This window comes from Saccoglossus kowalevskii, chromosome 3 (genome assembly GCF_978046115.1).
Source record: "Saccoglossus kowalevskii chromosome 3, keSacKowa6.1, whole genome shotgun sequence".
Classification (NCBI taxonomy): Eukaryota; Metazoa; Hemichordata; class Enteropneusta; family Harrimaniidae; genus Saccoglossus; species Saccoglossus kowalevskii.
Window position 1 is genome coordinate 24,455,718 of NC_140643.1, and position 26,903 is coordinate 24,482,620.

At 36.4% G+C, this 26,903-nt stretch overlaps 4 protein-coding genes across 4 annotated transcripts; 3 read left to right on the plus strand and 1 right to left on the minus strand.

Annotated features, from left to right (window-relative positions):
- Window positions 1-1,345: 1,345 nt before the first annotated feature.
- Window positions 1,346-5,501, plus strand: LOC102807668 (proton-coupled folate transporter-like). Its single transcript, XM_006811141.3, has 5 exons — window positions 1,346-1,598; window positions 2,033-2,164; window positions 2,487-2,570; window positions 2,855-3,011; window positions 5,078-5,501. Exons 1-5 carry the CDS (start codon window positions 1,349-1,351, stop codon window positions 5,160-5,162), a joined length of 708 nt encoding a protein of 235 aa, XP_006811204.2. The 5' UTR covers window positions 1,346-1,348; the 3' UTR covers window positions 5,163-5,501.
- A 3,537-nt stretch (window positions 5,502-9,038) lies between these two features.
- LOC102807776 (proton-coupled folate transporter-like) lies at window positions 9,039-13,468 on the plus strand. The gene is made up of 4 exons (XM_006811142.1): window positions 9,039-9,885; window positions 10,176-10,307; window positions 10,766-10,922; window positions 13,375-13,468. The coding sequence occupies exons 1-4, from the start codon at window positions 9,039-9,041 to the stop codon at window positions 13,466-13,468; spliced, it is 1,230 nt and encodes a 409-aa protein (XP_006811205.1).
- A 1,190-nt stretch (window positions 13,469-14,658) lies between these two features.
- Window positions 14,659-15,474, minus strand: LOC146747585 (uncharacterized). The gene is made up of 2 exons (XM_085496528.1): window positions 15,365-15,474; window positions 14,659-15,017 (listed from the first exon to the last, which is right to left on the minus strand). Exons 1-2 carry the CDS (start codon window positions 15,413-15,415, stop codon window positions 14,721-14,723), a joined length of 348 nt encoding a protein of 115 aa, XP_085352654.1. The 5' UTR covers window positions 15,416-15,474; the 3' UTR covers window positions 14,659-14,720.
- A 1,413-nt stretch (window positions 15,475-16,887) lies between these two features.
- On the plus strand, window positions 16,888-19,222 carry LOC102807887 (proton-coupled folate transporter-like). The gene is made up of 5 exons (XM_006811143.2): window positions 16,888-17,809; window positions 18,016-18,147; window positions 18,392-18,475; window positions 18,762-18,918; window positions 19,135-19,222. Exons 1-5 carry the CDS (start codon window positions 16,888-16,890, stop codon window positions 19,220-19,222), a joined length of 1,383 nt encoding a protein of 460 aa, XP_006811206.2.
- The last annotated feature ends 7,681 nt before the right edge of the window (window positions 19,223-26,903 follow it).

The window sequence follows — 26,903 nt, forward strand, 5'->3', positions numbered from 1 at the left end:
TTTGGCTGATTTATAACAGCTTGCCCATTTATAACAACTATTTTGTATTGGCTGCTGTTTAGTCTTTCAACTCAACACCAGCCAATCAAAGCCGGCGTAACTTCGCGATTGATATTTAAAGCTGTTTGCCACCAAAATGCTCATTACTATGTAATTTCGGCTGAGTTTGATAGTTACCTCATTGGGTCAAGTGATTTAAACGATGATAATTATTTTAATTATCACTATTACTGTTTTAATATGTACTAATATACGGTCATAATTACATTCACTTCCCAAATTTAGGGGGTTCGACTGAACCATACTCCCCACCCCTTACTACGAGCCTGATTAGTATGCATACGTCGCCCTGTAATACGTCACCATGTATGATCAGGTGACCATCAATATGCACGAGTACGTAGCTCATTATATATTCAGAAAACCATGGGCATGACTGCGCAGAATATGGCAACAAGTGATAGCATCTCGTGACTGGCATTGACACTGCTATGAGGGCGTGCTTTAGGGATATTTCTCACAACCAGACTAGGCAGCTGGATGGCATACACTGGATATGTAGCGACCAAATCGGACAGGCATGTGTCAATGGTTTTGTGATCGAACCATCATATACCTCGCGTTCAAAGTTCTTCAAAACCTCGGCAAGGTTCACTGGTCGTGAAACACAATGGCTGCTTCTATTATAACAACAATGCGAGCAGTCGTAAACATGGAACCGGTAGTATTCTCAATAATGTTTGCTCTGTCCACCACAATGACTGTCCGTGTACAGTATATACAGAACATGGTCGGCAATTCGTACAACTACACCCGGCGAAACACAAGCGACTGTGCTGTTAACACATCTGATCCGAATTATAAGCTGGGTCAAATCGTCAATTCCGAAGTGTCGTACTGGTTGCTTTATTTTCAAGCGCTGTCGGCAGCCTTGACCCTGTTCTCCGGGACGTTACTTGGGTCATACAGCGAGAGGGGTGGAGGTAGAAAAGTACCGCTACTTATACCCCTGGTAGGGTTCACGTTTTACGTATTTTCTAGCCTGGTAGTTATGTACTTTGGACTTCCTTTGCAGTATTTCTTTATCAGTGAAGTTATACGTGGAATCACAGGAAACGTGTACACGATCTTTGCCATGTCCTGTGCTTATGTGTCCGACATCTCATCAAAGGGAAGCCGAACATTTCGATTGATCGTGCTTGAGACGTTCCTTTTCTTAGGTGGCACAATTTCGCAGATATCCACTGGATACTGGATCGAACTGCAGGGTTTCATACCGCCGACGTGGCTGGCTTATGGTTTGATGATATTTAGTGTGTTTTTTGTGATATTGTGGGTCGACGAAACTATGACTATACCGAAACAAACAACGTGGAACATCCAAAAACAATTTGTGGATGTTGCTAGATTATTTACCAAGAGCACGATGAATACGAGCATAGAACTTACATTGATATTGCTTGGTATGTTCGTGATCTTCGTGGTTATTGGTTCTTCAGTTAGTATAACTATGCTGTATATTCTCAACCCACCATTCTGTTTCACTTCTGTTCTTGTCGGTTATTACCAGGCTATACTTTGTCTTAGCAACGCTATCGGTAAGTCAACTACCGGCGTTTTGGTACATTTACGGCACACTACAAGGCCCTGTGGGTATCTTCATTGAGCAGGTTAATATATATTATAGAGGGCTCCATCAGATGACACGTTTTTCTTGAGCTATTGGGTCTTGAAATATATCTAAGTTCAGCACAAGTTTCTGGTGGACAAACGTACCACAGAAATCCAATACAAACAATAAACTAGTTCACTGTTCCAAATTGATCTAGGTATAATATGCACGATTCGTGCACTGGTGAACAAGTGATCTGCGTCATAGATGAGTTTAAACCACCCACAACAAATAAAACAATTACGTAGCTTATCACTTAACACTAGCGCAAATCAGCGAGACAGTCCCTTGTTTTACTTACCCGTGCTCGAATGCTGCCTCTAAATGTTGTTATAATATTACGTTCACTTTTTTTTGCAGGTTTAATTCTGGGTGGAAAATTGTTGTCCTGTGTACTTGGCGATCTTGGCATGGCACAAACTGGGCTTGTATCGCAAGGTGTTAGTAATGTTATATTGGCATTGGCGAGTAGTAATGCAATGATATTCATTGGTAAGCCATCAATTTTAGTTATGCAATTTCATAATGCTTGCCACGGTTATTTATTATGGTTGTCATGGTATAAACACGCTTAACATAATAAATGTTAATTTGATGAATTGGGCAAATATATTAACAGTCTGTCTGCCAATAAATATGGTCCAATATTTTGGCTTACATTTACTGCACACGTGCATACTTACACTTACATCCTACGCTGGTGGCGTTCAGGGAAATGATTAATGACCTTGAAAGTCGATAGGTTTTTAGAATAATACGTACATTTTCCCGGTACTTTTATGCCGAAATAAATAATGTATATCACTTATTTTAGCTGGTGCAGCTGCGCTATTTACTTCTCTATCATTGCCGGTCCTAAGAAGTCGACTGTCTAAACTATACGGTCCTGGGAAACAAGGTAATGTAAAAAACAATAGATGCAACAATGATTTTTTTATAAAAATAAAGGCTGGAATTTAATCATACTTTATTTGCAATGTTTAACTATTTGCTTTATCTTGCAAACTGCCATTTACCTTGACGTATTTATTATATACTAGTAACTGACTTGCCATAAATACCTGGCGGCTCGTTAAGTTCTAAAGAAAACACTGCTTATTCATAAATCTCACACATACCTGGCTTGAAGTGCCACGTTCTTTATTACTAGCTGATTGTTCTCGAATTACTTACATGTTTCAGCCGTGTTATTTACACTACTGGGATGTGTACAGGGATTGGGGGAATGTTTCGCTCCGCTCGTGTTCAACAGTATTTATTCTGCCACAGTGGAAAAGATGCCAAGTTTTGTGTTTTATACATACGCACTGATTCTAATCGTTCCAGCAAGTCTGATTGGGTAAGATTTGCATTTATCATCACATGACCTCGTTTCAGCAAGTCTGATTGGATAAGATTAACATTTATCATCACATGACCACGTTTCAGCTAGTCTTTTTTTTTAATAAATACAATGCACAGATTTTAATTAATCGTATATTAAAGTGTGATGTAATAAATACATTGCACAGATTTTAATTAATCGTATATTGAAGTGTGATTAATAAATACAATGCACAGGTTTTAATTAATCGTATATTAAAGTGTGATGTAATAAATACATTGCACAGATTTTAATTAATTGTATATTGAAGTGTGATTAATAAATACAATGCACAGATTTTAATTAATCGTATATTAAAGTGTGATGTAATACATACAATGCACAGATTTTAATTAATCGTATATTAAAGTGTGATGTAATAAATACAATGCACAGATTTTAATTAATCGTATATTAAAGTGTGATGTAATAAATACAATGCACAGATTTTAATTAATCGTATATTAAAGTGTGATGTAATAAATACAATGCACAGTTTTAATTAATCGTATATTAAAGTGTGATGTGATAAATACATTGCACAGATTTTAATTAATTGTATATTGAAGTGTGATTAATAAATACAATGCACAGATTTTAATTAATCGTATATTAAAGTGTGATGTAATACATACAATGCACAGATTTTAATTAATCGTATATTAAAGTGTGATGTAATAAATACAATGCACAGATTTTAATTAATCGTATATTAAAGTGTGATGTAATAAATACAATGCACAGATTTTAATTAATCGTATATTAAAGTGTGATGTAATAAATACAATGCACAGGTTTTAATTAATCGTATATTAAAGTGTGATGTAATAAATACATTGCACAGATTTTAATTAATCGTATATTAAAGTGTGATTAATAAATACATTGCACAGATTTTAAATAATCGTATATTAAAGTGTGATGTAATAAATACATTGCACAGATTTTAATTAATCGTATATTAAAGTGTGATTAATAAATACAATGCACAGATTTTAATTAATCGTATATTAAAGTGTGATGTAATAAATACATTGCACTGATTTTAATTAATCGTATATATTAAAGTGTGATGTAATACATACAACGCACAGATTTTAATTAATCGTATATTAAAGTGTGATGTAATAAATACATTGCACAGATTTTAATTAATCGTATATTAAAGTGTGATGTACGGAATACTGATTAACTTGTTTTTTAAATACAAATACAAAAAAAAAGAACAAAAATAGTTGATCAAAATACAAATACAAAAACACAAAAAAACAGCTTTTCAGCAGTTTCAGCTAGTCTTATTGGGTGAGATGTTACGATATGCGTGTTCATTTTTTATTGACGCCCTCAACGTGATCAATATGTTTTTTTATAATCATTATATCTTATGTTGTCGCTGTTCCAAATAATGTTTTTGATATCTTTCCCATAAAAGGTATGATAGGACTATTTCGGAATGTTGACGTTACTTTGCTGTTTCATACTTTCGGAAATATAACGCGAATAGCCCTTTCATCTCGCGATACTTTTGCTATCACTCTCTTGTAGGTGTGTCTGCTTTTCTTGTCCGTAAAACACGATTTATCATTAGCATTTATCATCACATGGCCACTGTGTATTTCATTGACCTGAGTAAGGTTTAATGTGAGATAAAAATATGTATATCATGCGATATGTTACGGTGTAATGTCATGATATTGACGTAGCGTCACCATTCTGAGTATATCAACGATTTTAATTGGTTGACGACCAATCGATAATGATCCCATAATGTTACCCGTAACTGAACTATAATCATTGTTTGGAGATATAAACACTTTCCAATCAAATATTATTTAAATTGCCTAGATATGTCATTTTTGGAAACAAAATATTGTTTATACGTGTGTGTGTCAGAATGAATAATGGGCATGTTATAAATTGTGTAAATTGCTTGCAAACTCTGTAAATATGACTTGTATATTGGTAAAAGTTTAATATTTTGTTCAAATCTTGTTTAAAATATCAATTTTTTATGTTATTGTTTGTTGTGTTTCACTTTTTAGGATGGTTCAAATAAGACAATATAGACAATCACGTGACATTATTGAAGTGCCAACAATAAATGATGATGCCTCAAATAGCTGGTAATAATTCCAAATGTCTGACGTGTTCCAGCATGTACTGCCCTCAACCTATGTGGTGTTCTTACCCCTGAAGAGGTTATTTGCTGCCAAGAGGGACGACGTAAAAGCAAAAAGTTTCATTTAATGAATGTATATATTCGATGACGAGTCATATGACAGAATATTAGTGTGGTTCGCCTGGTTAGAAACACATGCGATAAATATGATATACAATACATTAACATTACGTGGACTTATGAATATTTAAAAAAAACATCGAATACCTCGACTCACCTCTGATCGAACTTGTTAATGCACAATTAATTGAAGGTACAGAGTACATGAATATATTTACATAACTTAACACTTACTATTTATGCAAGTACAGTATATATACTAGTTATGCACTCACAGACATGATCACTGTATACAAAAAGTACAATATATTGAATTACCATACAAATTGAACATTTTAAAAACCAAACACTAATATGCACAGCAAGTAAAGACAACTCACATATGGCCAAAAAGAAATCATCTTAAGAACGAATAACTTTCCATTCGCCAAATGAAACCAAAGGAAATTTTTTCGAACGATTGTTTTTGATAATTCAGGTTTATGAGACTTGTTCCGAGCACATAGCGCGCTGACCAAGTGTTGATATTGCTCAGTAGACGCAACCAAAGAACACGTTTACATAAACAGACTACTACCGAGAGACGTTGAAAAGGTCCGCCACTTTTTTAATTCAATTTCCGACGTGTTCGAGGTCGTAGTTCTGTCTCCAATTGGCATTACACTTTGCGCAAAACAAAACATTGTATTTTAGAACGAAATCGCTATTTCATACGGACTGTTCAGTTATAAATTTGTGCAAGTAAAACTATTAATTATATTATTTGTGTGAAGCGCCTCCTATGATATTGATGCACTTCACATGACGTATTTCTACCTGTTTCATATTCGTACCACTGAACGCCAACATACTCGAAAACATAGGTGAAACACATTATGCTGCTTTTAAATGTCGAAGCTTTAACCTCCTTATTTAGCCGGAGATGTAATACAGCCGGCGTTTTGCCAGTGTTTCCTGGCATATCTTACACGTTTTGTAATAAGAGTTATTTATACACTCTGGTGATGGGGTATTAGAATTATTGTGCAAATATTTTCTCTCACTAAGATTTGAGGTTTTTTTTTCAATGACACGATAATGTTGCTGTACATTTTCTTTTGCTTTTCTCTATCACGTGTTTGTGATATTTCCCCTTAACGTTACTCTTGGCGCAACAAAAACATTCCCTTCATCTTTATAAATATGTATAAATTTCAAGAGCAGTTGAATCAAATCGGACAATCAACGAATACAGTGCGCAACGACAATGTTACAAGCGACTGTTGCTAAAATAATGTCTCGCTGTTCTCTCATTGATTGCGAAACAGTTGCTAGCTTTTGCCGCTCTGATCCCACTGCCTCGTACCAATTTTACAGTTTTTGCTTTCTTTCTTGGCTTATTCAACTGGAAACCCTGGGCACTCGAATTTAAAATAATTCCTTGTTGTAATCATCGTTATTTTTGTTTTGTTTTGTTTTAATAAAACTAAATCCAACGGACAGACCTATAAATTAAAAATTTGTTATTACGAATGTCATAGGTCTAATGTGGACACGTAAAGAAATTATTGATTCGTTGCAGCAAAGACGGTCCAAGTCCCCAGTGACTTTTTTCATTCCTATCATTTACTATAGACAGTATGGTATGTATTTATAATTTCTGTTTTTAAATGTAATTGATGACAAATATGTTATAGTGGGTTATATACCACTATATATAAAATTATATTCTGCAAAGCGGGTTTATTTATCATGATTTGATGAAAATGCGAATGATTTGTGTATATCTGTGACATACAAACACTCTAAATGCTAAAATGTTGTGTGTTTATAAAAGGTGTTGGCATCTATTTGGTAACTATGGAGCTTAAATAAAACATTCTTGGAGGGGAGCTAAGTGTCATACAAAAACAAGGTGTCATAACTTTAATCATGGGGAAAAGACTATAGGCCAATAAATCTCATTAACGTGTAAAATTGCATCAAACGTTCCGACAAATCGTATTATAAATGTTCTACTCACAGTGATCAATTAAAAGCAGTACAACAGACCTGGAATTTTGTTATCCCTGGATTTTCATAATTCTGTAGATTTGTTGTGGAAGCTGTAAAGGCATTTAATTTTGGGATTAATTTATGAAGTGGATTGAAACCTTTTTTTTTAAAAAAAATATCTCCTTTTTATTGTAGTTATAGAACTGTTTGAAATTATTATCCACAGAACCCCAATTAGTAGGTAATGAAATTTCCAAAAACAGTTAGCAATGTATGCGGAAATATTACAATAAAAAAGTATTGAAGAGAATTTTAAGAGAAAATTAAACAGTTAAAAACAAGTCTGTGAATTGTGGTCCCAGAGGGCGCTGTCTACCATCAAGATTTCGAAAACGTTTGGGATATAAAAGTTTATAAATGTAGCACAACATGAACTCCCAAGTCTATTATTACGGAATTAAAAATAATGTTTTATTTGGAATGGCAAAGATAAATTGCAGACATTGGAAGTGATGGATTAAGATGATTGAAATTGACACTTTTCTGAAAGCCCAGAATTTTAAAGTTTAAAGATTTAAAAAAAGTTTACCATGGAGGTCGTGACTGATGGCAGGTGATCATCTAAGATGTGGTAAATAATGTTGGTGGCAGCAAACATTTTCTCAGCACTTACGTTGTAGGGGATTGAAAGACATTGTCTCGCAATTCCTTTTAGATATTTGCTCTGAATGGGCAATATTTGCACAAGTTTTCCCTGCCTCATCTGATATGAAATGACAGCAAAACTTTAATTTAATTTCAAATACAGTTTGTAGTGTTCTAAATATTATACTTGGCATTTATGAGATGAAAAATATTATGTTGAATTATTTTATTTTATTCTTTAAATAATACATAATAAAACAAATTTAGGGGAGAAACGAAAATCTTGTCACTCTTCGGTTGTAAGATTTAATTCAAAGACCACGAATTGGTCACTGCCAGCAGTCAACATTGCTCAATTTTATCAATATTATGGTGGTAAACTTGAGTTTATTTGGAGTAAATAGTATAAGCAAAACATGACAGCTGGCAATGAGGTGTTCAAAACGGAAAAGGTCACATTATCCGACATCTCAAACAGGTTTCCTTTTTAGTCCGAGTCCTCCTCCCGGGTAAACGACTTTTATAACTTCTGTTTGGTGAAGCCATTTGTTAATGATTTGTTTATAATATACAAAAACAAATTGAGTACATTTTTCAACGGGGGGGGGGGGGGGGGTCCGGACCCCAAGAACTGGAGGCTGTAACTTTTTATGATGACATGACTTCTGATTTGAAAATCGGAATTGCCCGGCAAAATAAACGATGTTTTGGTTGGAACGCGTGTGGGCTCTTATTTATATACACATTGTTCCGCGGATGCGTATGCGCGTCCACCGAGCAATTTCAACAATAGCCGTCATCACTGTATTGTTATTACGTAACAGTATGACTATTCTTACTTAGAAACTGGGTGGATATATGAAGGTCACGAGTACCAGAACTGGAAGATCAGTAACTTTTTCATATAATTGTAACATTATTTTTACTTCGTGAATTGTGGTTCAAGGTCACGCATTCCATGTGACATTTAGACTTTGGTCTTCGTCGCATAAATGAGTCCCGTGACATCATCTTTACACGGTACACTTATAATATTAAGCATGACTGGGACGCGCGGTAAACATGTTAAGCTGATGCTTTTAAACCTACGTGGAATAGTTACCATGGAACCCGTTCTATTCTCACTGATGTTTTCCTTCTCCAACATGACCGCCATTCGTGTCGACTACGTGAAGAAGGTAGTGGCCGCGTCGTACGATTATACATCGAATAACGACGATAACTGCACGGCAAAGAACTTGACCGACCCACACTACATTCTTGGCTTGACAGTAACCTCTGAGGCATCTCAATGGCTGCTTTATTTTGGAGTGGTTTCCATGGCGTTGTCGCTGTTCTCTGGTACGTTTCTCGGATCGTACAGCGAGCGAGGCGGGGGTAGAAAGCTACCACTACTTGTACCGATAGTCGGGTATACGTTTTATATGTTTTTAAATTTAGTCTTCATGTATCTTGAACTGTCGCTTGCATATTTCTTTATAGCAGAAATAGTGCTGGGGTTGACTGGGAATATGTACACGGCATTGGCTATTAGTTTTGCGTACATTGCTGACGTGACGCCTCCGAAGAGACGAACCTACCGTCTTGTCATTCTTGAAAGCTGTGTTTTTATCGGAGCAAGTATTTCGCAGCTCAGCACAGGTTACTGGATCCAATCCAGCGGTCTAATCCCGCCTGTCTGGATGGGTTACAGCCTGATGATTTTTAGCGTTTTCTACATCATTATCTGGGTGCAAGATACGTCATCTACGCAGAGCGACACATCCTGGAGTTTGAAGAAACAGTGTTTGGATGTGATGCATTTATTTACACGTAGTTCGAAAGATGCATGCCTTCAGCTCTCTGTTCTCTCAGTAGTCGTGTTCATGTCGTTCTTGGTAATTGGTTCTGCCATGAGCATCTCTATGTTGTATCTTCTCAGTACACCGTTCTGTTTCAATTCTATCTATATAGGTTACTATCAATCCATATTATTCGTCTCCAATGCAATTGGTAAGTCAAAAAATTCCAGTCAAATTTGCATAAATTAGTTTATTAAGGCAACAGATCCATTAGAAACATTACTCAAGAAGTATGCTTTGGTTTCGCGGAATCGAATCGACGGTGACTAAAATCTCGATGATGTGCTTCCATAATAGCAATCAATATTTTTACCAACACCTGTGTTAGATTGACATGATTTACACGACCTCAAAGTTCGGCGTTCGGTTTTATGTTATGACGCACACCGGCCTACCGTTACCTTCCCTATGGTAATAACAACGGTTCATTCTTGTTCTAAGGTTTGATATGTTTTGGAAAGCTACTATCTTACTGCCTCGGAGATCTTGGTATGGCCATAGCAGGTTTGTCGTCTCATCTGTTTGGCATGGTATTATTGGCGTTCGCACACAATAAAGCAATGGTGTTTGTTTGTAAGTCCTTTAAATGTTGATGTTATCGCTGACCTTCTCGTGCACTTTATTACTGAATTCTTACAACCTTTCGGCCATTAGTGACTGAAGTACGCCCTCTACCATTGTGGTGTGTTTGATATAGTGTATGGGCGACGTATAGTGTATATAGGTGAAGGCATTCTGTATAATATAGTAATTTTTTGTTGTTGAAAAAACAAACTCGTTACTGACCTTCTTTCAGCTGGAGTTGTTGGTATGTTGGCGTCGTTATCATTACCGGCTTTACGTGGACATTTATCGAAGCTGTTTGGGCCAGAAACGCAAGGTAGAAGCTCACAATGTTTCATACATTTTCATGATGTGCAGGTTGTTATTTAATAGTTCAACCGTCACAACAAACTTCGTAATTTCATTAAACGTACAGTAGTTGATTAATATTTATGTTTGCACTCAACCTAATGCATTATTATTTGCAGGTGTTTTATTTACTATCCTAGGGTGTACGCAAGCTATTGGCATCTGCATTTCCCCAGTCGTATATAACAACATATATTCTGCCACAGTCGATACTCAGTCAAATGCAGTGTTTTTTGCGTTCGCTATTGCCTTACTCCTTGGTATATTAGTTGTCAGGTAGGTAACAATGAACTGGTTGTTTTATTGCCATGGTAATTTGAAAGGAAGTTGAGCTTTATATTCTTGTAGTGGGATCAGGCTGGGGAACGAGACGAGATATTAGAATACATTTTGCTGTCCAAAATATATTCACATTGATAGACACAAATATACTATACTGCTAGGTCATTGAGTGAGTCCTATATCAATACATTTCATGTGGAAAAGCAATATTAACGTTGAATATTACGATAAACACTTTTCAGTAAGAAAACAGTGTAGCTGTCACATGCCGCCAATATCGAATAGGACGCGATGTGACGATGATGGCGCTTAAAAGTTCAAAGCTCAAGCTCAAAGTTGAATTGGTTTTATTCTTGCTTTGTCAGTGTGTGTGTTCGTTCGGTTTCCGCAGTCACATTTCAATGGAACTTGATTCCAAGGAACACGTAGTGGCGTAGTTGTGCCGCGTGGAGCAACCTGATAAAGTAAAATCGACACCATTGACGCCAAGATTCCACAGTATTGATTTTAAACTATATAGATATTACAATTTACAATTTTTGAATTTAGCTTTATTTCTAAAATGGAAACCCTATAAATATTGGGATTCCTGAATATTACAATCACCATAACAGATTGCAACTGATACGATCAGACAGCAGATTTCAACCGACATGACATAACTCCTAACATATTTCAACCGATACGACCACAACTTTAGCAGATTTAAACCGATACGACCACAACTTTGGACGACACGACTAGCATAACGCTAGCAGATTTTACCCGACATGACCATAACTCCACAAGATTTCAACTGATACGAATATTATGCTAGCAGTTTTCAACCGATACAACCATAAATCTACCAGATTTCAACTGATACTACCAAAAATCTAGCAGATTTCAACCGACATGACCATAACTCTAGCAGATTTCAACCGACATGACCATAACTCTACCAGATTTCAAACGACATGACCATAACTCTACCAGATTTCAACTGATACGAACATAATGCCTGCAGATTTCAACCGACACGACCATAACGCTAGCAGATTTCAACTGATACGGCAATAACTCTAGCAGATTTCAACCGACATTACCATAACGCTAGCAGATTTCAACTAATATGCCAATGTTTACCATGTTGCAAACACTATTTATAGATATGTCGTTGAAGGTTTTTGACTGGAGGATCACCCTAGTACTAAATGTATAACTTAAACATCTTTTCAAGCAACACCCTAACTTGAACATTTTAATTTCTCACTTTTGACTGACATTGGAGCAAATTATCTGTCCTCTCTTTGTCCGATTGCTGCTGTGTGGATGAAAATGCTCTAATGAATACTAGGCTTGATTCCATGAAGACATATAAAAAAGTAGAGCATAACTCAAATTGTTATACCCACCCTCAAAAGACATGTGGGAAGTAGAACCAGCAGGAATTACTGCTTTGGCCAGAGCCCTGTGTAGTTATTATTATGAAACCAAAGAGTTTTTGGGTATGATGTAAATGATGATGATGATGTCTGTTAAGTAGCGGGAAACAGAGCCATATCCTTGAAAGCCAATGGGTGAAACATACTGTTACACATGTGTACAATTTGCATATAGAGATGGACGTTTTCAACACACATGTGCACCAAGTTCACTCACTGATTTTTCAGTGAGGTGTGAATGTTAATACCATTGTCAACACAGGACACCAGATTGTTTCACCAGCCATCATTTGACATACATGTACCAGGAACCAAAATGTCTGAACCATTGCAGCCCAGGGCCACTGAGCAGATGGTGCGTGGATAGAGTATGTGAGAATATTAAATTCGCTGGCCTGATAATGAGTTGCGAACATAGTTTCTCTAAAAAAACTGACAGATAAATGTCAGCAACCTGTTTTACTAGTGTTTATTTAACACAAGTAGAATTTCATTATTTTCTAGTTCTGACTTGACAGTTGTAGTTGGTCATATGATTAATGTCATGGGCAGTATTATCCAATTACCTTTAGTTTGTAAATTATAACACTCCATGATATCACTCATATCAACCAGATCTATAAAGTGATAACAGATGAAAACCACAATTTATTAAATATATTTTCCCACTTTCCTTATTTTAAATATTTTTGTGCCAGAAAACTATGCAGTCAATACAATATTTTGATAAATCATTCTGTAGCGTTTTATCAGGATGCTGTGACAAATTTGTTATGTTTATAAATGTTCTAAGGTGTGTGCATGGGTGGGTGGGTGTGTGTGTGTGTGGGGGGGGGGGGGTGTGGGGTGGGGTAGGGTGGGGTGGGGGGGTGTGGGGGTGTGTGGGGTGTGTGTGTGGGGGGTGTGGGTGTGTGTGTGGGGGGGTGTGTGGAGTGTGTGTGGGGGTGTGTGTGTGTGGGTGTGTGTGTATATATATATATTGCATATTTAATGATAATCAGTTATTTTGTTCAAACTTTCAGTACCATTCAAGTTCTACATTGTCGAAGGCCTTCAAGTGCAATTCCATTGAAACATTTAGAAGACAAGAGTGATGATAATGATGACTATGAGTAATATATACGATCGTTGTAACATCACACATGTATTATACGATTTGTCATTTGCTCATGAATCATTTCATTGCATACCACTTGATATGACCATAATAACTAACTTAACTGTTTCAATAATCCAGACAATGTTACAAGTTATGTTACAATTATGTAGTCAAGACAATGCAGGTTTATGAAATACGTTATGTAAATCAGACATCACACTGTGCCTAAGCCAGTGCAAAGGTCTGAAGTTGACGTTGAAGTTTCTTCTCAAAGATTTAAAAAGTTGGCTAAGAAAGAACTTTGAAGCTACAACATCAACCAAGGCAGATAGAGCCTCTAATCACTGGATTATTGCAATTTTTGGTGGCGGTTATCGGGGAAACAGGAATTAGTAGGTTCATTTCAAGTTTTATGCTTTGAATTATTCATGAACAAATGACAAAGCGTACAATACGTTTTTGCATTTATGTAAATTAACACACCATCAGCGATATGCACTGGCAATGCAGCTGGTTGCTGATTATTTCGATTTTATCTTTTTTCCCAGGGATTAACGAGGAAACACTCACGAAAGTAATTTAAAGGACTCGTATAATATATCTTTCCGAGTCATAATCAGACGGTCCCTTTTTGAAACGAGGGGTTAAAAATTGTGTACTGTTTTCCTGACAGGTAAAACATTACAGGCGCTGGTGAATTGTTAATGTAAAATATAATAAATACAGAGTACGCATGGTTATAATATCGCATTACAGTAGTTCAATGGATAGAGAATTTTCCTGGATGTGGTCGTTGACTGTTCACGCGTGAGATACTATTAAAATGACAGGACATTGGCTTTGAAGGGTCATACGACTTATCTCCCAGAAAACTGTTCTTCATAACAAAAGTATCAGTTGTTTTCTAAATGCAATGTTTAGAACGTTTCATGAAATGCACAATAATTATCAAGAAATTAAATGTAGCAATAATGATAGTTATACTACTTTTTGTCTCGTCCCCATTGTTCTAACTATGTTTCTTACTTTCGTTAGCGAACAGTTTCAACCTAATTAATTGTGCATTCTTGTTAACGGTACTGTTTTATCAATAGATTAACAAGCCGGGACTGTTAATAATGAATGGGTTAATTTAAATATTCATGAGCACAACAGGAGTGAAAAGCTGATTAACATAACAGGTGGCCACTGAATGAAAACAAAGAACAAGGTGGAATTTTCATTTAATTATTTAAATACTAGTACGCAATGACGATTATACGATACATTTTAAAAACGTATTTCAAGTTTCACATTTCCTTTTACAAAATTCACGGACACTTGGGAAGAATCGGTTATGACAGTGGTATTAGATTTGTCCTCGTCTGTTGGGGTGGTGGATAGGTCATGCGTTTTCGCTTCTTTCGCAGTTTTCGGTTTGGGTGGCTGCAATGCGTCTGACACCGCTTTCGTCTGCTCGTCGCTCGTCCGCTTGTAGCTTCTAATTGCTAGACTGGAGTGACCCGTTCTTTCTGCTATTAGCTGCTCGTCGAAATTTTGCCGGAACAGCGTGGTTGCCTGTGTAACCTGTTTAATTAAAATAAAATAAAATACAATGTATCAATATGAAAGTACAATAGCTTGTAACAGTCCACCTCATAGCAATGTAAAATATCAATATATTGTTATAGTACGTTCAATCGTTCAGCTTTTTTAAAACACGCCAAAGCCGTTTGCATTAAATCTTTATCGCGTGAAATGAATCCGACATATCGTCCCAGTGAATATAATATTTAAATGGTATTCCACCAAACAGTTTGCATGAACAAATTGAGTTAACGAGTAGTGATTATTTTCGACATAAAGTTATGACCATTTCTCGTCAGCGGGGAAATCGAACATTGCATTACTAAAGTGCAAATTCTAATACGTACCTTTCCTGAATGCCCAGTATGATAACCTTTTATCCCAGCGATATCAGTCATCTGCTTTGCTCTTTCCACTCATTCCATGTTTTGACGCCCCATTTTGTAGCGCTGCGAGTTGTCTGGTTGTCTGCGTGACTGCTGGTATTCGATGACTTGTTTGCTGTCAACTGGAGGCAAAAAATGGAATTCTTTCTGAATATCGCTCAGTTTAAAGTCCTCGGCGTCGTCCACATCAATTTGGGACAACCAGTTTTCCAAATCCCAGTCAATTTCCGGAGCAGCAAATTCTTGAGCGGACATGATTCTGGCGGATCTCCGGAGTTCACCCAACAACGTGCTGCACTGTTCTCACAAATAAGCACCAAATTCACGTGATCGAATGTTTTATATGCAATTCTACGTGGTCCAATCAGTGTTGGTTATGGTAATACAATAAAGTCCACTGTTGGTGGATTCTATTGTTAAACAAAACAAACTGCTGAGTAAATGCGGATTGGCTAGAGCTTTTCAACACATCTGTTATAGCCAATGAGCACGGCTGATAATTGCGGTTGACTACACCTGGTTTAGAATTGCGATTTACACATTAGCGCTGTAAACATCCGCCATGACCACAGGATTTAAAATAGGCCGTGCAAAACTCGTCAAATTCGCAGTATAACTTCGTTATACTACCCCCCCCCCCTCGTAGATTAACGGGAAATGCGCGCCTCGGACTTTTGCCAGACCGAGGCTCCAAAAGGAGCCGCTATTTCCCGTTAATCTACTCGTAGGGGTAGTATAACTATCAGATATAATGATAGTGCATACTATGAGCATGGAGGTATTTTTAGTTCTGCTTCGAATAGTATGCCTGGCTGGCTGAAACTGATTTGACAGATTTGCACCCGGGACCAATAAACAAAGTGACTGATAATTAGTCCATTTGAGGGCGCTATCACACTATCCTCAAATGTACGCTATTATCATTGCTTGTGATTTAATCGTTATTTCGAAAAAAAAAAAAAACTGTAAAAACAGATTCTCGGTGTATCTGGCAAGCAATATCAGTTGCACTGATACTTAATGACACTTAACACCAAAGCAGTTATTCCCTCAATCCTGTCACTTCTATCGCTAATGTAGTGCACCATTGAATATTAACGTGTACATTGATGACAAGGAACTCACACGGGATCGGCAGTTGTTATCGTCTTCATTTAATATTACGCTGCTCCCCCAAACTAAACATACAAGTAGGTAGCATGGAATAAATGTACAGTCGACCCTACAGTCATCGATGCGAGTTGAACACAATAATTGTACTACGTTCATGTACGCACAGCATATTTACTGATATTATTAACCAATTATTAACTGGTAATAACAAATCTTATTCTGACCGAACCATGTACCCTGGTTAAAGCGATAGGCTGTGATTCAAAGTCACGTGGAAAGCAAACAAGATCGCAAGGTGGACACAACAACGCTAACCTAATCGCCAATACGTCTTCTTACGAACTAAGTAAACCAGCCATAAATTACGCAAGATGAAGCTTCTGGTGTTGAAATTACGAGGCATTGTAACCATGGAGCCGGTTGTGTTTTGCATCATGTTCGCCCATTCCACCCTGACAGCCATTCGCGTTCAGTTCGTAAAAAAGACAGTGGCCGCCTCGTACGATTTTACATCGGATAACAACGATAACTGCACGGTAAACACGACCGACCCACATTACATCCTTGGCTTGACAGTCACCTCTGAGGCATCTCAATGGTTGCTATATTTTCAGATAATTTCCACTGCGTTGTCGCTGTTCTCCGGAACGTTTCTTGGATCGTACAGCGAGCGAGGTGGAGGTAGAAAGCTGCCACTTCTAATACCGACAGCCGGGTATACGTTTTACATGTTCTTAAATTTTGTCTTCATGTATCTTAAGCTGCCGCTCCAATATTTTTTCATCACAGAAATAGTAGCTGGATTGACCGGAAATACGTACACGGCGTTGGCCATCAGTTTTGCCTATATGGCCGACATAACATCTCGTGCGAATAGAACCTACCGCTTGGTTATTTTAGAAGCGTGCATTTTCATCGGAGGCAGTATTTCGCAGCTCAGCACCGGTTATTGGATACAGTCAAGCGGTTTGATGCCTCCTGTCTGGCTGGGCTACGCGCTGTTGGTTTGCTGCGTGCTGTACATTGTTATCTGGGTGAAGGATACATCTCCGACACAGAGCGAGACATCATGGAGTGTAAAGACGCAATGCTTGGATGTGATACATCTATTTACACGAAGTTCGAGATACACCTGTTTTCAGCTCTCTGTATTGTCAGTCGTCGCGTTCCTAATGTTCGTTGAAGCATCAATCAATAGCATCATAATGCTCTACCTTCTCAGTACACCGTTTTGCTTCACGTCAATTAACATCGGTTATTTTCAAGCCGTTTCGTACATCTTCCGAGCAATAGGTAAGTCGACGAGACGCGTGATTCATTAAAAGGCATTAACAATGAGATTAGTTTACACAATAGTATAAATATGTTTTAATTTAAACTTTTATAACAACGAGTTTCTAACATCCATCTTTTTATAGGTCAAATAACTAAATTTTATAACTCCATCTTTAGCTTTGAATACAATATTATGATAACTTGTTTTTTATTTATCGATCAAGGTTTACTTGGAGCTGGTAAGCTGATATCATTTTGTTTAAAAGATCTCGGCATGGCAATTACAGGATTCACATCTCATTTTGGTTACTTCGTGATTCTGATCTTTGCCACAAACAAGGCCATGGTGTTTTGTGGTTAGTATCATTTTAATTTATAAAATCATCGATGGAAAATATCCATAACGATCGCGAATCTTTGATATACATGCACAGTACATATATCAAATATCTTAACTATATTTTTCATTCGAAAGCACAAAAGCTTGTGTCTAACTACACAACGGACATAACGCGTGAAAGCTGCTATATCGCTTTAAATATTTGATGATGAAGTCGTTTGTTTGTTGCCACTACTATTTAACATTGTGATTTTTCGTAGCTGCTGTTGTCGGATTCCTAACCTCTCTGCCACTGCCCGCTATTCGAGGTCATATGTCCAAGTTGTTTGCATCGGACAAACAAGGTAATCCATTGTCTACACTGACAGTCATTCGCGTTCAGTTCGCAAGGAGGACGTGTAGTAGAGCCATAGAACAGATGATGCAAATGGGAATACATACCATTACATACAAGGACTGAGATGTATGGGTTTAACCTACTGGAATGGAAATAATCGCTGTACACGCGATATATTGTGCACAGCGACGCACGCACAGTATAAATAATTCTCAATGATATGTATTTATATATAATTATACATTTTTGACAATTCATATTTTTTCATTACGTACTCTGTCTGGTGTTTGTAGGTGTTCTATTCACCCTACTAGGATGTATCCAAGGTTTTGGGGATTGCATATCGCCACTTATATACAACAACGTCTATTCAGCCACACTGGATACCCAAGCTAACGCAGTGTTTATTGTATGTGCCGTCAACACGATGTTTGCAATAGTTCTTGTCAGGTACGGAACTAAGATTCAACTATTTAATTGTAATATATACTCTTATTCCCCTGGTAAGACATTTGGGTGTATAGATGAATGATCATTCATGCATCAATGTCTAAATCATGTACAGTGCATTCTATATCTCACTTGAATACCAACAATTTGTTTCTGTATTATGTATCGGCAATTCAATTCTTCATTAATGTTTACATTTGGTATTTTATCTTACAGTGTCCTGCAGGTATCACGATGTATGAAGCCATCACAGTCGGTGCAACTACAGCGATTCGATGACAAGTCAGAAGAAGAAGAATACTAAAAAAAAGGAGTCAATTTGGTCTTAAAACATTCGGCCACTTTGGTAATTTATAAAGAAAACGCCAGAAACAATTGCGTTACAATTGTAACTAAACTAAAGCGTGTGCTCTTAACAGATTAGAGATTACTTCACCAAACTTCACGCAGAACAGCGAGTGTCGCTCTTCACAAATTACCTTAAATCTATACTGTGACATTGTTCTATTATTCAGTCGAAATACAATTCAGACTGTAAGCTGAAAATTATTAATAATGCATGAGATAACGTAGCTAACGTACTTCCGATGTTTACAAATAAAAAAAAAAACTAATAGAAATGACACTTATATTTCTTCAATTGCTTTAAACCAGAGTTCTAACCTGATATTACATATTCCTTATTTTACTTAAATTAATATATACATTATGAAGTATTAGCACGTGGAACATTGCACAGGTCTTAATAAGATATAAGAATAAAATGTTCTCTACAACTGCTTCAAGCATTTATTTTGTCAGGCTCCATGAAAATCAGGTCTGTTGTGTTGTATTCATGTCACAATATTAGCATATATCAAACAGTTACATATATATTATATATATGATTTTTTTGTATTAAGTTATTAAGTAAAACAATCATAGATGTTTTAATATAAAACGGTAAATCTCATAGTTGTAAACGGCTAAGTGTCGAATATTCACAGCGTTGATAAATCTTTTTTTTTAATTTTAGTAACGACCTGAGATTAGAACAGATGTCGTTTCATGTATGGTAATATTATGTTAAAAGTAATATTAAAATAGGTCTTTCTTTTTATGTGAAAATAAACTGATGACGAGTTTTGGTCCAAATGTTGTTATATAATCAAAACTTGAATATATTATCAGGCACTTTTGGATCTCGCATCATGCATGTATATATTTAAGATATATTGGATATATTGATAGAATCTCACCAATCACTATAAAATGTCAACCAAGTTAAATTTTGGTGTGATTAGTATGAATAATTTTCAAAATATGTGTGAAAATTTCGGCTTTTATACAGCTGCTCATGTAACCCATATTTTTTGTATAATTACTCCCCGAACTGTTATTCACATAGTGCAGTGACCCGATAGATTATTTTCATTATGCAGTATGAATAATTTTTCTTCTAAAATTCGGGGCAGTAATTTCCTTGCCAAATTTTTCTTCAATATAATTCTGTACTATTTTAAACAAAATATATTTATTAACATATAAACAAACGCTGACAAGTGTGACAAGTGTAAATTACTAATCTACCTGTGCACATACCGAAAACCTGGTTATCACTAATATACATATAAAACAAACTGATGCGATTACTAATCTACATATTACGAAAACTGTGGCTGATAACAAATCTACATAGAGACAAATAACCAATTGTGAAGTTACAGAAAATAATTCTCTGTCAGAACAATAGGTCACATGAGGAAGAGTGGAAATCAATCAATATTTAAGGAACTCCTGTGCATTTTGGTGTGATTGAAGGCACGTCTAGTATTAATGGTTTACCCACTATTATATTACGCGTATTAATACAAATGCCTCAATTTACTTATCTCATATCTTCTAATTTGTACCGCCTGATTTCTCATTCGTTATTTAATGTCTAGATTCTCAACGGGTAAGGCTGTAATAGTTACACTATATATATATCTATCTTAAGACTTGTTAATTTTATTGAATTTTAATGTAATTAATCATAGTTGGTTATTCTAAAGTGGAATAACCCTTACTGGACATACATAACAATGGACATGTATTTGTGACTATACTATCGCACCCCGTATTACAATCATAACTTTAACAGTTGCTACTAATCGATAATTTGGTGATACGTTTCCCAATTGCCAACAGATAGCTATGTGGCTTTACAAGACATTATTGCATCTGTGTCAATCTGACTTAGTGTGAATACATATGATGGACTCATTTTGTTTTATTTCTATAACATTAGTTCTAAATTGTGTGCACTTATCATTTACTAAGTGTCATTTTGTGACAGTGCCCAGTTGATCACAATTTATAACAAAAGAAAAGGTCATACCTCAATCTAAAAAAAAAAATTAAGACAATATTTATTTGCAGAATCGTATACAATGTATATTGTACATCACCGATGAGTATGCAGCAGACACAATTTTTCCGAAAGATAAACTACGATTAAATATTTGATACAAAATTGTTATTTCATTTTACACACAACATTTTCAACACATTGTATAAAGTTTGGCCTTACTGTAAAAACTATTGACGAAATGTGTATTGCCAAAATGTTTGTTTCGACATGAGTTTTATTTTAGTCTCCTACATTGTAAGCGACTCGTCTGTATAGCAGAACGACTCGAAAGCTATACCATATGTGTGACATGTAGAAATGACGTCGTCAAGTTTATCGTGCCGTGGACCAAATAACTATAGTGTACACTAGCGCATTCGTATATAAACCAGCGAATATAACTCTTTTGTTAACAGGTTGGCGGTATATTTATCAAACGGTCCTTGCTCTGTCAAGTAAGGTACACTTTTTCCACGACATGTGGCAGTTTGCTACCAGGCCAAATGTTAATTTTATGTCTGAACAGATAATATTCAATATTATGCTTATCAATGTTCGCAACCTTTAGACCTCGTGTTCGCAACATGACGTCATAACATTTTCAGTTGAATAGCCAACAGTCGTTGTCGCTGAATCCTTCCCTGCCATCCAATCAGAAAGAGGTATGGAATATGTCTTTCTTGGTGATTGGACATTTGATATGGTATAGGCCTGTCTGCTTGAGTGGATTCCATATATAAGGGACTGAGTGACGTCACTGCTGATTACATTCGCTGTACCACTACCAAATCCTGTTAAATGACAACTGTGTTATTGTGTATAGTAGTATAATAATTCAAAAAAGCCTGTTTAGCCATATTACAAGACAATTAAATTAAATAGCTTATTTAAAAACTGCATGAATATTTTAGTCTTGCTAATATGCATAAGAATGTTTAGGTTGGATACAAATTGCAACACAATTTAGCCCACCGACACCGGGTACTCTGAAGCATAAGTCCTAAAAAATTCCAGAATATTTCAGAGACGTGATGCGATTGTGCATGCAACTACACATATATGCAAACGAATGCATCGTTAGGTGAAGTAGTTACTATCAAATTATCGTGAAAATGAAAACTAACCTGACCAACGGTGAGACGATTCTGTTTGGCTGCCGAGAAAGCAGGTGTGTTGACCTCTGCCCTCTTTGCTGCAATTACAATTAAATAAACAACCAGCTTATTGGCATTGGCCGATTATGGCAATACTATTGCTAATAACTCAAATATTTACTTTGGCTACTGAACTTGATACATATTACCATATTATCATCACAGCGGGTTTTTTTCTCACCAGTGGAAACGATCGAAAGTACTTTTAATATAGATCACATGACAGAAACATAAGTTGAATAAATACTTACACTCAGATAACAATGAACACATTACTTTATTGTTATCTGAGGTTTTCACTATATATAAAAATAACTTTGAACCTCTCATAGAATTAAAAATGGCCAAAGTCTCATGACACGTACACTGCATTAGACAGTATTACTTGCCGTAAACACATTCTAACCCGTATACGAATGACACGTTTAAAATGATATTAAATAACACTCGACGGAGGCGAACTGCAAAGTTTAGACTAAATAAATATGTCGTCGTGAATACTATAGGAGATTTGCAACAAAAATATGCTAATTAATTTTCTCTGGAAGGTAGGAAAAGATGAAAACAGGAATGTTTCAAATTATATTCGTACACGCTAAATTTTGTAGAATGAATACAAGTCATTACCTTATCAGTGACGTTCCACATGTAATCATGGATCCAGCAAACATATTTAGAACGTGGTCGTAGTCCCTGTATTCTGAAATGTGGATATTGTAATAAATACAAAAGTAATGAACCGGAGAGTACTCATCATTGTGCCTTTTATTTATTTATTTCATTTGTCTGGTTTTGTTTACAGTAATACCTAGTCCGTGAACATTGTGAACAGTGAACCCGTCTTACCGTCTACTGCACAGGACCGACGATTGCCGCATCTAACACAGGTGTTATGCTCGTCGTTGACACACTGGCAGCCGCCTTGCTCGCAACATGGACAGTTAAACAGAGACGCGTCGTGGTAACACTGACACACGTGTTCAATCGTCTGGTCAACCCACTGTAACGTCGTCGATGAGTGAACGACCGGGGGACGTTCTGTTAAAGAAATACACGTATATTACAAATGGCAACGTGAACATGGATTGATATTCAACTATACGGCAATTGCACGTATCCATAGTTTAGCTAACCATCAACAAGCATTCAAGCAAGCAAAAAACAAATGACATTTTAGCGGGCGCTGGTCGTCGTGCCACGCATGCGCTAGTTACCAAGCTTTGACCAGATCATTTTGTAGGTGATTGGAAGGTATCGAAGAAGTCACTGGCGTAATTTAGTGCAAGTGTCGCCCATGGCTAAACTCGCACTCATGATTTCAATATTAAAACGCCTTTGATTGTGGGAGAATCAATGTTTATCGACATAAATGTCACACATGCACGGCGCGTTGACAACTGCCCTTTAAATTTCAAATGTCATGACGTAACATAAGTCACAGTAGAAAGTAAGGTGTGTTTCAGTTATTTATTTTCTGAAATTGCTGCCGTGGCGTTGTTTATTTTAAATTTTATTCATTTCCTTGATGGGAATGAATTTCATATCCATTCGTAATTTACCGTATAACTGATAAGTAACAATGCTCATGTAAGTTGTCATTTTTGCCGTAGGTGGCGCAATTCGATATTTCGAATTTTAAATGCCGTTTAAAACAGTTGATGCAACACGACATCTCACCTGTATCCTGTTCACAAATGAAATATTGTTCGCTCGTACAGTCTACTTCAACTAACAAATCGGATACTATGGCGACACATGTCGCACTCGGTGTCATGGTAACCGTTGGTAACCACGGACTAGATTCAAGATACAAACTTCCATCCACCCACTCAAATGTACCAGTTTCCTGTGAACAAGACAATTATTTTTGTTATTACGCTATAAAAGTTTTATAGCTATTGGGCACGCATGCTTGTTACATCATGAATATACATCGCGTTCATTCCATAATTATATCATGGATACATTACACCCGTTGTATGATTGTATGATGGATATATTGCATTCATATGCATGTTGCATCATGGATATGTTACATCCATTCTATAATTATATCCTGAATATATCGCATCAAATCTATGATTATATCATGGGTATATCGTATTCGTGGGTATGATTATCACGTGATGGGAACCGTAGACGATTATGAAGCACGACGCAGACTATTATGGAAATTGGCATATAAAAGTGAGAAGCTGATAGAGAGACACAGCCTCTTAAACGCTGGCTACGTATTTGGCATTTCGCCCAGGGCCTCCAGTAAGTTGTCATCGTGTACTTCGTCATCTACACTTCGTGGTGTATATTTACAAATCTCAATCGAATTACTAGATACATTACTAGGATTACTAGGATAACACACTACTTTACCATGTTTTCTACCAAACCAATGTAGAAGTGCCAAGTAGTTATTAACAGCGAACGCAACTGTAGGAATTCTTGCAGAGTATTAAATGTAACCAAGTGACCATATTCCGTGTCGCAACTGTCCACGGCCGCCGTGTAATTAGACTTGAAGTCGCTGATATAATAACATTTGCTAAACAATGGAATCCAGTCAGTCGGACAAATAACTGCAACAAATACATTCTAAAATTGCATATCGGTCAATTCAACATTTCATTGCCATTACATGTATTCTTTCCAATAACATTTGTGCAAACATATTCATTTCAACACAACATTTATAGTTTGTGAGTTTAACTAAAACTAACACAGTTAGCTATTAGCTATCGTGTTGAGAGGTTTGCATTACTTTTATAATAACAAATTCCAGTCTCTAAACCAAATCTGTTACATTGGATAGTGTTAGTCTATTTTCCTTTTAATTGAATTCCAAATTCTGTTTTCGCTGTTCGTTAAATGCCTTCGAATAGACAGTTTACTTGTTTACTTTCTCAGTATTATATTTTATGTATCTGAAATGTTATTTTATATTAACTATCACAAGTGAAATAGAAGTTGTGCATTGGAAATTTAAATGCCAACATTGAGAAGCATTTCACAAAATGATAGATATATGTGGCAAATTCTTTTGTCAATGGGAACATACGAATAAAACTGACCGATAATAGAAAATTCGTAGTAGTTTAGATTCTTACTTCACGATATGGATAACTACGAAACAAAGCATCCATCTTTAAAGTAAGGAGACCAGTTAAAATATAATGGATTGTGGACACACGTGTACCAACGTTATAATATAGAAAAGAAAATGTCCATGTTGTGTGTCCTGATGTAAAGATATACGCAGTTACCTGGTTTCTTTTTACATACAAATCCACCAAGTTTACTACAATCGTTGTTGTACCAATATCTCGCCGTCGCTCCCTCATTGGTTCTGACGTCAGCAAAAGAGTTCAGTGCGATTGCACCACATCCAGGAACCTCGTGTTCATTATTCGGAAATGCTTCGTAGTCGACTGCGGATCTGTCCATCCAGCTATTAGCCCCTGTCTGGTGGACAAGTTTCGATAACATTGAAATATCTGCGACCATTTGGTCATTGTATAAAATTCTTAAGTCTAAATATCCGATAATGTTAGATTAATTAATGGCAAATCCCAATACTGCGTTGGGCCTATACCTTGGAGTACTCGACAAACACGGTCTATTGGTCTGCTGTATAATAATTAGTGAATATGTGGTGTACGAGACAAGAATCTCGCAAAGAAAATATTAATTAATTAATATTAATAACTAAAGTGAAAAGTTACAATTTACCTGCAAATCGTTTAGGCCAATCCAAATAAAATGTGAATCTACCGACAGTGAATTGAAGCGTTCTACGAAATGGTTTTCCTCTCTAGAATGAATTGAAGTCAAGTAGGAACCGTGTTTACTGCAAACAGACGTGGCCTGGCTGTGAGTGACCATCGAATCGTTGAACAGATAGCAGTAACCCTGGAAGAAAACCCAGTCGTCGGTGCCGCATGGTACTGTAATAACCAAAATAATTATAATACTAATGATATCCGTACATACATACACACATCAGAATAGTGTGTAAATATATGGTTCATTTATTGCATGAATGTAAGTAGACGAAGTAATATCATATCCATAGTTTATTCTATTGATTGGTCCTTACCTTCCTCGGCGTACGTTCTAGTCATTTGCTTCAGATTGGTGTGGGTGAAGTTGACACCGTCTTTGTCCGTATAGGAAACCTGAACAGCGCCAGCAAATTTATATACCTGGCTCGGTCCTAGGGTTAATTGTGCCGATAATAAGAATTCAGCGTTGAACACGTAGTCCAGAAACAGCGGGCCAATCTATAATGAGAGGTAATATAGCATACTCCCTCAAATGGACTCTTCTAATGTAATGTAATGTAATGTAATGTAATATAACGTAACGTAACATAATGTAATGTAATTGTAAGATGGGGATGTAGAGCCTGTGCATCTAGGCCGATTTACTTACATCGATTTTGGTTTCGGTCGGAGACAAAATCGATA